This window comes from Columba livia, chromosome 5, assembly GCF_036013475.1.
Source record: "Columba livia isolate bColLiv1 breed racing homer chromosome 5, bColLiv1.pat.W.v2, whole genome shotgun sequence".
Classification (NCBI taxonomy): Eukaryota; Metazoa; Chordata; class Aves; order Columbiformes; family Columbidae; genus Columba; species Columba livia.
Genome location: NC_088606.1, coordinates 5634160 through 5649685, shown reverse-complemented (window position 1 = coordinate 5649685; position 15526 = coordinate 5634160). Strand labels below are relative to the sequence as shown.

Genomic DNA, 15526 nt, shown 5'->3' with positions numbered 1-15526 from the left:
AAGCCTTTGCTTTAAAGCACAAGGAGGAATCAAGCGGGTTAGAAAAGCGATAACTGTCGCCAGTGTTCTTCCTGATGAACCCAAGGCAGCTGAGCCTGGGGGAGATGCCAAAACAGGCAGCCCAGCTCCAACCCTCTTGCCATCACCTGCCCAAAACCACCACTGTGCCCCTGCCATGGCCATGCAGTGCCCCCCTTTGCTCTTGCAAAGGATCTGCTGCACGTTGGCTTCCACTCCAGGATGGCTTCAAAAGGTTCGATTGAGCAAGAGATACAAGCAAAGCATCAGTCGCGCCATCACCTCCGGTTGTGCACCCAACAGTTTCCCTCTCTCTTGCTGCCCCACGTTTGCCAAGTGCAAATTGAAGAGTTGCAAAGAAGAATAATGGAAATTGTTAGTTCTCATTCTGCCAAGGATTTTGGGGGGGGATTCAGTGACCTCCGTGCAGGTGTGGCTGCAGTGCCACCGATACCAACCCAAATGAAGGTAGACTTCACCAGAAGTTAACCACTGGCAAAAGCTTCACAAGGGCAGCTCAAGGGCATCTTTCCATCTCTGGTCATAGATACATTACTGGTGGTCTTGCAAAATTTCTCCCAGTGTTTTTATTTTCTTTTTTTTATAGCCTTACAATCACTTAAAACCACTTATTTTGGTGGAACGGGGGGTCTCTTTTGATGTCCAGAAGTGAGGAGTGGATTGGCCTAAGTCACGGTGAGGACAATCCCTTTCAAATGACTCCTCATGAAACAACCAAAGCTCCTGGATCTACAGCATGACGGAGGCAGAAGTCTTTCTTTGCTGTCTCTCTTTGGAGAAATAAACACAATAAATATGATTTATACAGCAGTTCACAGGCTTAACAAAAGGTAGGTAACAGGTCAGTGGTTTTGCTGCTCCTGAAGGTGGGAAATCTGTTTGGTTACACTTGCCCCCTTCCCGAGTTGTTGGCATATCCCAAGGGGAGCGTGATATTCCCATGTTTCATGGGAACAGCATAATATGACAGAGAGACCTAGAAATCCAGGGCCAGCACAAAAGCAATAAATACCAACCACAGCGCTGAGCCAATTAGTGAAACAAGAGAAAACCAATTCAGCCTTGGGTTTTCATTTAAAGGCAGCAACAGCTCTGCTGCCGCCTCGGAAGCTCTCAGGCATCGGCAGCTCTCTCATTTCACCTCACATAAACTCAGCAGAAAGAGGAAAAATACATTCCTGCTCTGGACAAAGCTGATGAGAAGCTGCAAAGTGGCTGAAAGAGGAGTCTGAAGGCAGATTAATGTGGGGATCGACAAAACAGCCAGTGCAGCCAAATGAACTCAGCTGGACATGTGAGCGGATCGATATGGATACGTGAGCAGCTCCAAGCCTGGCTGGTTAGCGGGAGCTTTGGAAAGGACAGATCGCCTGTGTCAAAAGCAGCACTTGGAAAAGGCAGACAGAAAACAGGGCTGGGGTCAAGGCTGACCTCATCTCCTCACTGCGTGAGGAGGAACCCAACACAAAAATCAAAGCGCCGCAAGACCCTACAAAAGACATGCACAAAAGCACGAACAGAGGTTTTTGTGCCAGTAGCTCTCACCCCAGCTGGAGGGATGTCTTCCAAGTTGAGAATTTAGTTCAGTTCTTGAGCTTCTACACAGGGAAATCAACACCTGATGTCCCAAGCAGCAGCTCTGATTTGCTTTTATTAACCCATAACCAAATAAAGGTTTTAAATCAGCTTTTACATGAAGCTCCTGTATCTGTGCTTCTTGGCTTTAGGAGCCATGGCTTTTCTGAAATCCTCTTCACAAAAAGAAGGCACCAGCAACAGACTTTGCTGCTGCATGAAGCTCTCCTACTCCAGAAGTTTGTGAGAAACCTCTCCCTTCAGTGAGAGCATGAACCCCAGCCAGCAAAAAACAGATTATGTTAATCCATACAGACACTCACATTGCAGCCAGACTTCATCAGTAACACTGATGACTCTGAGGCACCTCACTGAACAGGCTTTGAAAATCCCCGATGCTGCTGTCTACGCACCCATCACCCTGGAAAACGGGGACATTTGGGATTTAAAGTAGGTTGTGCCACATCAGCTCACTGCTGTCCCAGTCTGTGGAGCACAGAGCAGCACAACCTGAGCTGAGGGGTCACAGGAGCTCAAAACCTCAACTCAGCGTGAAGGGAGGCTCGAACTGGTCTGAGCACGCTGACACAGGGCAAAAGGCCTGGGGAGCGCTGGCACGGGAGGGCAGAGGTGATGCCAAGCTGCAGCAGAACGGGCTGAGCTGGTCACCTAACCACAGCCTTGCCAGAGCCAGCTTTTATAGCTCCACAGGTACGCGGGCCAGTAGGTAACAGCGACATGGCACTGACATCAGCTCTTGATACAGCACAGTCCGCAGGAGATCCCTAATTCTCCTTCCGGTGGGGAAGTTCTCATATCTGGGGACCTGCTCTGTTTGAAGGCCTCCTAATGGTCCCCCGTGACTGTTTCCACAGCCAGTTGTGGACAGCAGGGACAGGAGCAGCCCCGTGGCTGCCTCGCCTGCCCCATTCTGGCTCTGCCAGGCAGTGAGCAGCAGCAGCCGCCTGCACATCCTTGGTCTCTCCCGGCTGAAATCAATAGAGTGGCTTCTCTTTTTAACCCCCTCTCTTACTTTCGGAATCTCTCAGCCACACCCCAGCTGAGAGCTGGCATCGGCGTCATTCCCAGATATCCATCAGCTCCTGGAGCCGTGGTACCTCCTGACGGGATGTGGGCGGCTCACCTGGGAGGCGTTCAGCCAGCCCGATCCATCACGTCTCCACTATCTTCGACCAGGAGCTCTGAAATTTAAAATACTATTTTAAAAAGTTGTTTTCAAATGGAGGAGGTTTGGAGCCAGGCTGGCCGTGGTGGCATGGACCCACATAGTTCTGGACCAAGGGAGCCATGGGTACATTGGGCAGGGATTCAGATGGTTTGTGCCATCCTCTGACAAACCACAAACCCAGGGATTTTCAATCATTCCCCATTACCTTTGATGACCCCTGAAGGATGCAGGGAAGGACCAGATGATACCGGCAGAGAGGCGGAAGCAGGAGATCCTTTTGTAGCCATTTCTCAGCTTGGTTGGAGCAGCCGGTGGTGGGCTTTGGCACATTCATCCTCCAGACATCACCCGTATGAGATGCACAGGAATGGAGCAAACCTCCCTCCTCATCCCCAGCACAGAGTTCCCCCACCCGCCACTGCCATCTGGAACAAAGCCCTCGCTGGGACAGCAGCAGAGGACAGGGAGCGGGTGGCAGGAGAAATGATTTTATTTAATCTCTGTTGCAAGCATCAGGAATCCACGTGTAAACTGGGTTTGCAGCAACAGCACCTCTAAACAGCATTTCCTGGCTGAGCAAAAAAGCTTTCCGGTAAATAATAGACTTAATGAGAGCTCCAAAACTTTCTATTTCTAATCAAAAACCCCAAATTCTTAATTTCTCCATATGCTCACTGTCCTCCGATGCGGCACGTGATACATCTACACACACCAGCATGGGGTCTGAGAGCTGGAACACTGTACCCATCGGTTCGTCCGAGGGAGGAAGAGTTCTCAGATTAAAGATCAGCAAGATTTAAGAACTGGTAGAGGATTTATCGCAGTGTTTTTTGCACTCATCTGCTTTATGTACTCAACTGGGATACACTTGGAGTTGTTACTATTTGGGCTCTGAGAAGGAAGTATACGGCATCCGCCTACATTTCAATGAGACATCTGAGCCTACACCTAAATTCACCCAAGAGAAGGGTCTCACTAAAGCCAGTGCATTCATATTATTACAATGCAGGCATGTGTTTTAAATGTCTTGTGGAACTGAGGCTTGGGCGCAGCAATCCAAAATACTTTCACGTTTCTAAACTTGTCCCCAGCCCTGCTCCTTTCAGAGCTTCTCCCAAGTTGCTCAAAACCTTTGCACATTAATATTTTCCAATTTGTGCGGATCCTGTGTCTGATTTACTAGCAGCAGCAGCCCAAACAATTCAAATATCCCCAGGGACAAAGTCATGGAAAAACAGCATTCAGTCAGGTACTTGGGCTGCATCAGAAATGTATGCATTACCTTTACTCTTATTTATTCCTTAATGCCAGAGTTCAGCTTTGCAGCCCTTAAACTATCCAATTTCTGAGTGCTGTTTTCTTCAGATGTTTCATTTGCCATGCAAAATGTAAGCATCACAGCTAAGTATTCCCATTACACGATTTGCCATGCGAAATATAAGTATCACAGCTAAAAACTCCCATTACACCAAACACCTTTTGAAAAACACAAAACCAAACCAAACCAAAAACACCCACACAAATAAAACAACAACAACAGAAACCCCAACACCCCTAACAAAGATACCTAGCAAGATAGAGAAATAGCTGTAAAATAACAGACGAGACACAATGACTGTCATGCCTCCATCTAATTTCACATTGTATTCTGGTGGGGGCCACCAGCAGATGCCCACAGCGCAGCAAAAGTCGAATCTGTGACAACTGTCTCACATCTGATAAAACCAATCTGAATTTCCAGCTAATTACCCCATGTGGGAACTGGCCTTCTAAGCCATCTCGCAGTGTACAAAATGCTCTCGCCGACAGAAGCCGGGAAGGAACATTTTAACACCCGTAAAAGCTTTGGAAGACGACTTTGCTTCCCCACAAAGCAGCCTAGAAACCCAGATCAGATTTTCTCTGCTTCTGTTTAAAAGAAGCATTCCCAGGCTGCATTTCCAGGAGGTTTTTGGTTTTACAGCTGTCATGACAGGAATTTTCTCAGCTTTGCGCGGTTCCCTCATATCCTGTTCGAACTGGCTTATCTCTGTTTAGAAGTGATGCTCCGACACGGCGTTCTGCAGGACCAGATGTTCCAGCTGATCCCCCATCACAGTGCTCAGCGTACTGCGTGGCCCCATTTTGAAACAATTAGCCTGTCACCCTTGAAAGAAACCTAATGGTTGGCTACTTGTGCACTTAAAAAAAAAGCAATCAGAAGTAACCTATGATTTATACTTTTTCCAAGTGTGCTAAGATGCTCTAAATTTACAGTTCATTAAAATGGCAGCGTGTCCTGGTTCAGCTGCTGGTCCCAAGATTTGTTATGTGGAAAAACAAATCTCTAGGCAAAGTGGCCTAGAGCTTCTCCAGCCACAGCAGTGACAAAAAATAAGGGAAAGAAAAAGGTAAAGAGAATGTTTATTTACACAAATTAAAAGCTAATGAATTAGCAAGGAGTGTTCAGAGCAGTGGTGCCCGCAGCTTTTGGACCACAGACTGCTGTCGACACAGAAAATTTATTGTGGAATACAAGGCAGTCTAATTACTAAGTCTTTACTGGAAGATGCTCTGGAGAAGATTGCAAACACCCAACGGAGGGCCACGTACCCGTGGTTGTGACTCCAGCTGTCTGCAGACACCAGCTTGGGAACAGAGTGTGCAGGGCGCTAATGCAGACCCAGGGAAACACAAGATGTGGTAAACGGCTGTAGCGCCGTAAAAGTCAATGGAGCTACACGCAGATTTATATCAGCCAAGAATTTGATCCCTACATTAAGCAGCAACAACACCCACAAAAAAAAGCAACTTGCAGGCTGCTGTAATAAAATTATCTCCCTTTGATCTTGTTGAGATTCCTCCAGCCTAATCCCACTTTGAGAAATTTATAAGAAAGATGAGGACAGACTTATTAGCAGAGTTTGTTGTGACAGGACAAGGGGTGATGGTTTTAAACTAAAAGAGGGGAGATTCAGGTAAGACATGAGGAACAAATGTTTGCCCCTGAGGGTGGTGAGAGCCTGGCCCAGGTTGCCCAGAGAGGTGGTGGATGAACCGTCCCTGGAGACATCCCAGGCCAGGCTGGACGGGGCTCTGAGCAACCTGATCTGGTGAAGATGTCCCTGCTCATGGCAGGGGGGGCACTGGGGGAGCTGGGAAGGTCCCTTCCAACCCAAACCATTCTATGATTCTGCGATCTCATGATCACACAGATCCAGACCAAAATGAGAGCGCACCCTGCACAGAGCCCATCTGCTGCCAACACACGTTCCCTATGTGTCCCTATCTGCCTTGTACCTTCTTCGGTACCTGCTTCTTGTCCTCCCCTCTTCCCTTTCTCTAAGGGGTGCGCACACATGGCCATGTGGGCGGTTGAGTAAAGGCCGATCTGGCAGCCCCATGGTTGACATTTCCTGGGCAGCGCAGGGTGCAGGTAACAAGGAAGACGGCAACAACAGAGATCCCAGCATGGAGCAGCTGCCAGGCCATGTGTCCCCGCTGACACACAGGCTGGCAAGAAAAGGTCCAGGCTGCCAGGACCAGGCTGGGCAGGAACAGCATCTCCAGGACCAGGCTGAGAGCCCGGGCAGAAACAGCATCTCCAGGAACAGCTCAATAGTGGCAGACGGAGATAGGAGACAGGAGAGGGTTTGCTACAACCACAAGCTTCAATTAACTGAAAACAGCAGAGGCAGCCTGAAATAAAGCACCTTCTCATATCAGCCGACACTCAAGTCAACTGCATTTTCGACCATCAAAGCAAAACCGAAAAGCTTTGCTCTCTTCAATTGCTCACAGACCTGAGCTGGGAATTCTAGCGAGAGAAATGTTTTCTCAGGCTCTTGGAAGCACCACACAGCACAGACGTGCCACAGGCATTCCCGGGTATTATACACGAGTATCAGATGTAGAAGTTCTTTTCATAAGCACATTTTACTCTCAGGTCTTAAAACAGGAGTAGCTGAACTGAAGGGCGGGAGGGGAACAGTGAAACATTTGCAGGGACCCATTCAGTTTACTGCTAACTCCAAACATACATTTGGCAGCCAGCTCTCCTCAAGGAAAAATTGGAAGTTGAGATCTGCTCACTTGGAGGCTCTCAGGCCAAATTGGAAAATGACCCCTGGGGTGGGTTCATCTCCACCACCCCCTGATCCCTGCCATCCAGGCTCCCTTCCATCTGCTGAAGGGAAAGAGCTGCCTTACCCCAAAGGAGGCGTCTCCAAGAGCAGAGATGACTCACATCCTAGAGGGCCTGTTCCAAAAACCACGAGGAGGTGCAGAGGGCTACCAGAGACGGGGACATCTTCACTGCCCAGCAAACTGGATCCCACCCTCAGCAGACACAGCAACAGCACCTCTGTATAGGCTTCCCTCTGCAAACACACAAATAGTTGTTTTGTAATGAAAGGCAAAGCGTAGACCCAGCGCTTATTCCCTCTGGAATATTCTTACAGGTTTCATCATTGATTAAAGGGATTTTGGGTCCCACCGACCCCCAGCACGGCCTTTCTGCCTCTGGGCTCTTGCACGTACCCATGAGGGACCGAATTACCAGGGTTATAATTCTTGGCTGTGTGCTTTTAACTGCAGCGAGGCATTGGCAGAGCTCAGCGCACTAATTCACCTCCATGTAAACATGATTATTTTAAATGAACTCCAGACGAGGTTTAACTGTAAAAACATCTCCAATTTTTGGAGCATTTTTAAATGTTCAACTTGGAGTTGTTTTTGTTATGGCAAGAACTTACTTCTTCAATTTACAAAGAATATTTTCAGAATTAACTATGTCCCAACAACCCCCCAACTATAACACGACGCTTGAATGAAAGTCACAAGTCTGAAAATTCAGCTGCAGCGGGATTTCATGGTCAGGATTTTCCCTTTCTTAGCCGGCTGTTCCTTTCCTCACAAGCAGGAATGTTTTCTGGTTTCAAAGCCAAGTCGAAGAAGAGAAGTGAAAACAGTGAGAGGTATTCACTTGGCTGCATTTCTTTCCATGTTTCTGGCACAGGGTTCCCATTATAGCTTGCAAGGAGAAGTGGCAGAAGAACATTGTGTGTACACCGTAATGGTTGTACTTTCTCTGAACAGACATGCTTCCAGGAGGCGGCAGATGAAAGGACCGGTGTTACTTCAGACAGAGAAGAATAACATCTTGCCAGTTGTGTTTATTTGTAGGGAACTGTGATTTATGCTTCCCCGTTTGTAGAGGGGTTGAGAGAAATGGATCACGTGGGCTCTGTTTAGATAATCCCTGAGGAAATTCAGAGTATATCAGGCGGGGAGAGATGGAGTTTGTTCTCGTAGATGAGAGAGGCTGGGAAATGGCAGGGAGATGCGAGATTTCCTCAAGATCCTGGAATGAAATTCAAGGCTCCGATTTTCTGAAAAGATTGAGTCTGGGTTGTGAGAATGAAGCAATTAAGGCAACAACAAAAATAGTCCAGGTAGGCAGGGATGAACAGTCCCTTCTTGTTATTTAATAGCCCAGCACAGAGAAAAAAAACAGAATAGTTTCTTCCTAAATGATCTTCACTGTCAAACAGCACAAGAAGATGCAAAACTATTGCTACAAGCACAAAAGAGGGATCTGTCACCCTCTGACTCACACACCTGCTTTGTTTTCCATAAGGATGCCTCTTCGTGGTGTGTGCCCCATATCACCCCTCCGCACCCTCCTGGTTTTAGCAGGACTGGCAGAAAGAGACCAAATAAAGGTCTCTCAGAACCTGAACAAAACCCCTGGCGCTCCCTGCACTGAAAAAATATCCTTATCACAATTAGAGAAGGCAAGAGTGCGGCTGCTTTTAAAAAGGAAATAGTTTTGTTAATTGATTTGGGAGAACAAAACAAAGCGAAACAAACTCAGCTGTTCAAAGCTTGGCATTGAAAGAGGCAATGGCACAGCAGCCGGAGCACAGAAGGGGAAATCCTCCTCAGTCTTGATTTGCAAAGCTTATCGGCCAAAGGAATCCCTTGCTCGGCAGCACCTGGCACTGTGCTGCCTAGAAAGCCGCATTAAACACTCGGCGTTAACAGCCATAAGTGCTGCTTAAGCAGATGCTGGTTTCACAGTGAGCAGTGGGTTTGATGCGTGGCTTGGTGCCCGCTGCTTTGCCATGGGTGCTGATTATAAAAACACAGCAGGGAAGGAGCTGCGGCTGTGTGGCGTGGAAGGACTGGACTAGATGGTCTTTCGAGGTCCCTTCCAATCCCTGACATTCTGTGATTCTGCAAAGGTCTTTATGTGACAGATGCAGGATGCTGAACGCCCTTCTCCAAGGGCACGTCACGCGGGAAAAGCGCAATTTCCAAGACTGTCAGTATAAAAAGAAGGGCAAAAAGAAAAATGACAGGGTGCCACTCAGCCAGTAAAATCCCCAGTCACTGCATGAAGCGTCTCCCAGAACCCATTAAAAATAAGCTCTAAGTCATCATTTCAGTGGCAAGATTTTCAAGTGGTGATCGAACAGTCGGCTATTTAGGTGATAACAGGCTGCAGGATAAGTACAGCTGCACATATATTAAGAAACAGGCATCAAGTGGTGGCAATTTTTCACCTGACGGTCAGCAATCGGTGTGCCGAGACGGCAGAGCAAGGACTGACCCTGGCACATCCCTGCACAGGGGGCTTTGCCTGCAGCCATTTCAAAGCGAAACATTTGCAGGGCTTTAGTTCAAGCCATTTCAAGGTCTTCATGATCCCATCAACATACTCGACAGCTTCAGTGCAAGACATGTCAACCTGGAAGACCTCCAGGCCTTTGGGGTGAAGTCTGATCAGAATGATGATGCTTTTCTGCCACAAGAAAGCTCTACAGAGGGGTGAAAAAGCACCTCTTCCCAAAACGGCCCTTTCTTGGACTGGAAATACTGGGCAACAGCCTCCTCCATGAACATGGTGCCTCACAGGCTTCTGATTCCACTTCTGATTTGACTTTTACCTTCTTGTTTCTAACCTAAATAAAAAGCAATGTATAAGGAAGGAAAATAACCCCTGAGCTGTGAGAGTCCACTTTCTGCACTCACCTCTCAAGGCAGAGGATGAGACCGAAATGCAAAAGCAGGTTTCACATTCCACTCAAAATATAACAAAAAGCTCTAGATACGGACACAGGATTGTGGGTTTGTATCATGGCCATCACAGGAGCAGGGCCTGGAACATTATCAGGGTCTCTGCTCAGCTGGCCACATCACCATAGTGACATTTCATTTGGGATTTTTTGTCGTTGTTGGGTTTTTTTGAGATTTCTGGAAAACGCTTCTTTTGCAATTGTCACCTCAATCAAAGATGCCACATCATCAAGATTCAGACAGATGTTACGGCCACATATGCAGGGCCAAAGAAACAAAATCACATTCAAGTCCTGGAAGGTTGGAGGAGACATCAATGCATCATCACAACAACAAATACGTTAGAGACAACTTTTAAAGGTGTGTATCTACATCAGGAGTGCAACAGAAGAAGAGGAGGGAAGAAAAAGCGAGTTCCATAGGAACCCGCCTGCCAACCAGTATAAATCTCACAATGCTTATACAATAGCTTTCAGCCCCCCACACAACACACAGTTGGACACCTATAGAAAGGATGAACTTCTCACGTCATATCAATTCCATAGGATGCAATCCTCCTGCCTTTCTGTCTTACACTCCTGTGTCGAGAGTGTTAACAGCGAGGTGTTAAACGGCTGCAGGGTTCCAGATCTTAAATGGCTGCATTTCAGACCAGGATGCAGCAAATTTTTGCACATGTGTAATTTTAAACATCTGAGTCCTTTAATTCACAGGAAGGAGGTTGGCACATACATCTTTACCCAGTCAGGACAGAAATGTTGCCCTGTAGTGATTTGTAAAGCACCTTGGAAAGTCAGCACAGGTTTTTGCAGCTGATTTTGACAACTTCCATCTCCAAGCTATGAAGGTGAACAGGAATAAAAGAAAACTCACTTTATCTAATTTCCCACAATTCAGATAATATTAAGCGTGCATGTGGAATTCTCTGCTTCCTATAGTGAAAACCAAGTCAACTGAACAGGGGAAGGATGACAGTGGCATCAGACAAATTACCCACCAGCTTGTGGCTGCGGTCCTGTCCCCGAGAGCCAGGAATTGTGTGATGTCCCCACGGATCCGCCTGTTCTATTTATTGCTGCCACCCTCACCATGCAGCATCTTCAGGGAAGGGGAGAGCACCTCACTTCCAAACAGCCACATTTTACTTACTAAAGTCAGAAAAAGATGCTCCGCAAATATAAACACTTCTGACGTTTCACTTTCGCACTTTTCTATCCTGCAAGTCCAATCCACGAACAAATACCCTGGTCCTCATGCTTTCCTAATGAAAGACATGAGCGAGCTTCACCAGGAATTCAGTCAAACCAAAAAATAAAGCCAGGGTTTTGGTTTCCATGCTACAATCCTGAAATCCAATAACCCCTCTCCACACCCCCACTTTCTGCTGCTGAGAATTAACTGAAAAATATAGCTGTATAGAGGTGGTTTTTTAATACTTTTCCTGGATGGAATTCTATTTGATGCTGTTAAGCTTTGATGACATACCCCAATGACTTGCTTGGAAAAAATCCATTTAGCAAGCTTGCAAATCATGCTGCTTCAGTTCTGTGAGTGCCCATGAGAAATGTGCATTTTCAATCATAAAAGCTGTAGAAACAAAATGGAACTTGGAGACACAGACAGATGAATTCCTTATCACGGCTTGGCTGTGTTCACAGAACATGTGCTTACCATTTCAAACTCCGGAAAACGATTTACAGGAATCTGAAATACAAGACTGAATCCAAAAGGAAGAAATAGATAAACTTCTAGAAGATACTTTTTCCCCCCCCCCATTTCAAAGGAAAAATCGAGACTCTGATTAAAACCAAAGCAAAAAAAAACCACCCCACCCCCCCCAACAGCTTTTAGCCTTTCCTAGGAATATAAATACTTGTAATACGATCTACGCACAGGGTGCCAGATTTACAGAGGTCACCTTATGTTTATATGGCAGGATACTTCATTTTGGGGAAGGAAAAGTAAATAGTTTGCACTTTCTTCACCTCTCCAAAATTATTTTTGAAGGGGAACGGCGGAGGCTGCAGTGAGGATGAACTATTAGCACATCCCACTGCCCCAGGGTAGTTCCCACCAGCCCAGTGCCAGGCACCCAGGAGCTTCCAAAAAGCTCCATCAGTCACGTCGAGTTGGGAGAGAACATAACTCTATGGGGAATTTTCTAAACTGATTGAAAATGGCCTTCACTGGGCATTTTCTGACATGTTTTCCTAAAAGCACAGCTTACTTCTACAGGATTCAGTCAATGACAATGACAACAGCATTGATTTAAATGTGTTTGTTCCCAAGAAGAGAAAAAGAAAAGACACAGAGCAAAATGTGTGTGTTGCTGAGCACTGCACAGTAAAACGTGACACAGTTATTTTCCTGGTATGATGAGACAAGTGTCTCTCCCCCCAGCCTGGGCTGTCTCATCCCTTCCTGGGCACCCTCCTTGCCTCTGTATCCAGCTGCTGTCTCCTGTCTCATCCTCCTTTTGTCAGCATGTTCTCAGTTCGATTCTTGTACTTTGTTTAGCAAAGCGCAGTCCTGATCCAGGCCTACAGCTCTCGACACAAGAACAGTACAGCTCATCTGCTATTTACACTGCAACAAAGGGGGCCTAAATTATATATTAGCATCCTAAAACACGGAGCAGATTGACAGAGCACTTGGAACGTAATTTCATAAAGGTTTTCTCTTTCAGGAGAGCTGGTGTAAGAAGCTCTTACCCTTCCCTTGCATTTAGTTATCCTGTAAGTTGTTTTAGTGCAAACACTTGATGCCTTGCTGTAGTGAATTGATGGAAGGTAAAAGAATATCTCCACCTTCCCCAAAGAGGCTGCTGGTTTTTACAGCACTGATTGTGTCAATAGTCCGATTTATAGTGCAGTTTCACAGACAGCAGCATTGCCACAACCTCACAGATACTCTCCCTGTGCTCCTGGTGGCTTGTCACAGCGTAAGAACATCTAAAAGCAGCTTTACCACAGGAGAAAATGTTCATGACATCGTATGTTGAAAAACAGCTCCCAGTGATGTCGCCTCATTTGTGTTTTGTTCTTTTTTTTTAAAGTTATGTTGCATTTTCACAAAGCCTCCCACGCTTTTATCCCCCCACCCAAATCTGCTATTTGTCAATTTGCAGGTCTTCAGACACTCCAGATTTATAGAGTTTGGATGAACCATCCCTGGAGACATCCCAGGCCAGGCTGGACGGGGCTCTGAGCAACCTGAGCTGGTGAAGATGTCCCTGCTCATGGCAGGGGTGGCACTGGATGAGCTTGGAAGGTCCCTTCCAACCCAAACTGTTCTATGATTCTAAGACAGATGAGAGCACAACTCTGTAAGAGATGGTCTTTAATGCTGAATCCTCTGGATATTCCCGACCTTGAACAGTTGAAGCTCTCTCTTTTTCCATTTTCCCTTGCAGATTCTGCAGCAAACCAAATGAACCTTGTGGTAAACGAGATCAAAATAAAGACAAACGGAACTTCTAATCTTTCTCTATTACAGAGAGATGAAATCAGTGCAGGCTCCGTAAAATAAGAGTAATGGGATCTGTTCACGGTTGTGAGTATCTGCAAGAACAAAGTGCCTCTAGTAACTGATGCAGTGAAGCTGTTCAGATGGAGTTATATGCTCCCATGTCACAACAAGGTACAACTCAACCCAAAAGGAATATTTTTTTTCCTAGCTGTTACGATATGCCTTCATGGCCCATGTCTTTGAAAGTGCCACAGTATTTCCACAGGTATTCCATGAAATATCCCATGAAAATCTCAGACTGGATGAGGAATGGAGCAAAAGCTGCTTGGGGCAGAGGGAGCACTGGAACAGGCTCCCCAGGGAGGTGTCACAGCCCCAAGCCTGACAGTGTTCAAGAAGAGACTGGACAACACCCTCATACACATGGTGTGAACTGTGGGGTGTCCTGTGCAGGGACAGGAGTTGGACTCGATGATCCGTGTGGGTCCCTTCCAACTCAGGACATTCTATGATTCTACGATCCTACCTTCCTCCCCAGCTGCTGCTGGACTGACCACAGTGTCCTGACTGAGGCAATAAAACTGGAGCAGTCCCGGAGAGGGTGGCAATATGTTCATGCGCTCTTTATGTTTACCGTTACTCTGGTATTTCAGACTAGAGGTTATAGGGCTTCTGAAGGGCTGAGACTGCAGCAAGCAGCTCTGTCTGATGAGAAAGAGAAATTTACATTAAAATATGTGAATAAATAACCTTACCCACACAATCTCTCATTCAGGCATGTTTCAAGATGGGAAAAAAAAATCTTTAGGGAAACAAACATCAAAATGCTGAAAAAAACCCGATTCTAAAAAAATAAACTCCTCATAATAACAATAAAAACTCTAATGGTCTATTCTACACACAATTTTGATTTACTGTCTTGTGATAGCACTGTTCTAGGGATGAACGAGCTCTAAAGATCTCTAGGAACACAATTTTTTTGCAAGCCTTTGTTTCAAATATATTTTCCTCTCGCTCCACGTTTCAGCAGTAGTGACATTATATTGAGCCACATATTTTTTCCATCAGTGAGCCACACTTTTGCCATGGATTTAAATACCTATCAATCACTTCCGTGTTCTTCTGTACACGCAATAAATAGTTAAATGGCCTTCACCTTTATTGACTTAAACTCACAACATTTCTGAAAGAATTGCATTTTATTTCTTTAAAAATATTTGATCTATTCACAAGCAGAATCATTACCTAAATTTACTATCGTGAGAAAAATAGTAGAAAATAAACAGTACTGAAAGACCAGTATTTTGATGAAACATCCAGACTATCACGCTTGGCAGACAAATGTACCAATGGCAAAATCTTCAGACAGCGACTGTCATAAAAAAGCCGTAAGCTTTAAAATGTGTCCGTCCCTGAAGAATCTGGATCGCCACATATACTACTCACACTCTGCGTTTGGTTATCTGTGTTCATGGACGGCAGCTTCACCGACACCTTTGCTGCAGAAACATCTGAATTTAAATGTGGGGCAGCATTCTCTCCTAAAAAAAAAAATTAGAAAGGAGAACAAAACACATTATTTCAAACAAATAAATGGTACTGAAGTCATCCCCATGTTGCACCCCTCCGTGGAAATAAAAAGTGACAGCTCTACTATCCACAGTTTTGAAGCATTTCAAAAAGCGCTGGTTTAGCCATCAGTTCTCTCTATCAGGTAACAGAGGGATGAATTTATGGGCATATATAGACTGGGTAGTATCTACATATAGATATAACATACATACAAACACACATATACATATATAATTTCCAGTAGGCCCAGAATAATTTCAAATATGTATACTGGTGTTTCCCACAGAAATGAAATGCGATCCTCATAGTATTTCTAAATTCTGTTCATATGTGGTTGTCTGTTTGCATCAAACACTTAAAAAACATTCAGGTTGTTCAATACCACATTTCTATATATAATCATAAAAAGCAAATGAATCCAAGTTGAAGCCATTGGCTACACGCCCTACAGAGAAAAACCCGCTGTCAATGCTTCAGCTGCCCAAAACGCAAGTGAGAAGTCGTTTTAGCTCTTCCCTATCTCCAACCCACTTCCCTGACTCATTAAGGGTCCTTCTTTCTACTCCTTTGTGGTTTATCTCCCTTCTTTCATCCTCTGACAGACTCCAGAGAAAACGTCCCCCC

The 15526-nt window shown here is 45.7% G+C and overlaps 1 protein-coding gene and 1 long non-coding RNA gene across 6 annotated transcripts in view; both read right to left on the bottom strand.

Annotated features, from left to right (window-relative positions):
* LOC110361563 (uncharacterized) overlaps positions 1–11656 on the bottom strand; it is a 33303-nt gene extending 21647 nt beyond the window's left edge. For both annotated transcript variants that reach the window (XR_010472705.1, XR_010472706.1), the window contains exon 1: positions 6992–11656. This is a non-coding gene — a long non-coding RNA (uncharacterized LOC110361563). The remainder of the gene's footprint in view (positions 1–6991) is intronic.
* A 2854-nt stretch (positions 11657–14510) lies between these two features.
* KIAA0586 (KIAA0586 ortholog) overlaps positions 14511–15526 on the bottom strand; it is a 76695-nt gene continuing 75679 nt past the window's right edge. For all 4 annotated transcript variants that reach the window (XM_021292792.2, XM_021292793.2, XM_021292794.2 and 1 more), the window contains exon 32: positions 14511–14871. In XM_021292792.2, the coding sequence (XP_021148467.2) occupies positions 14726–14871 (146 nt within the window). In that variant the 3' untranslated portion in view covers positions 14511–14725. The remainder of the gene's footprint in view (positions 14872–15526) is intronic.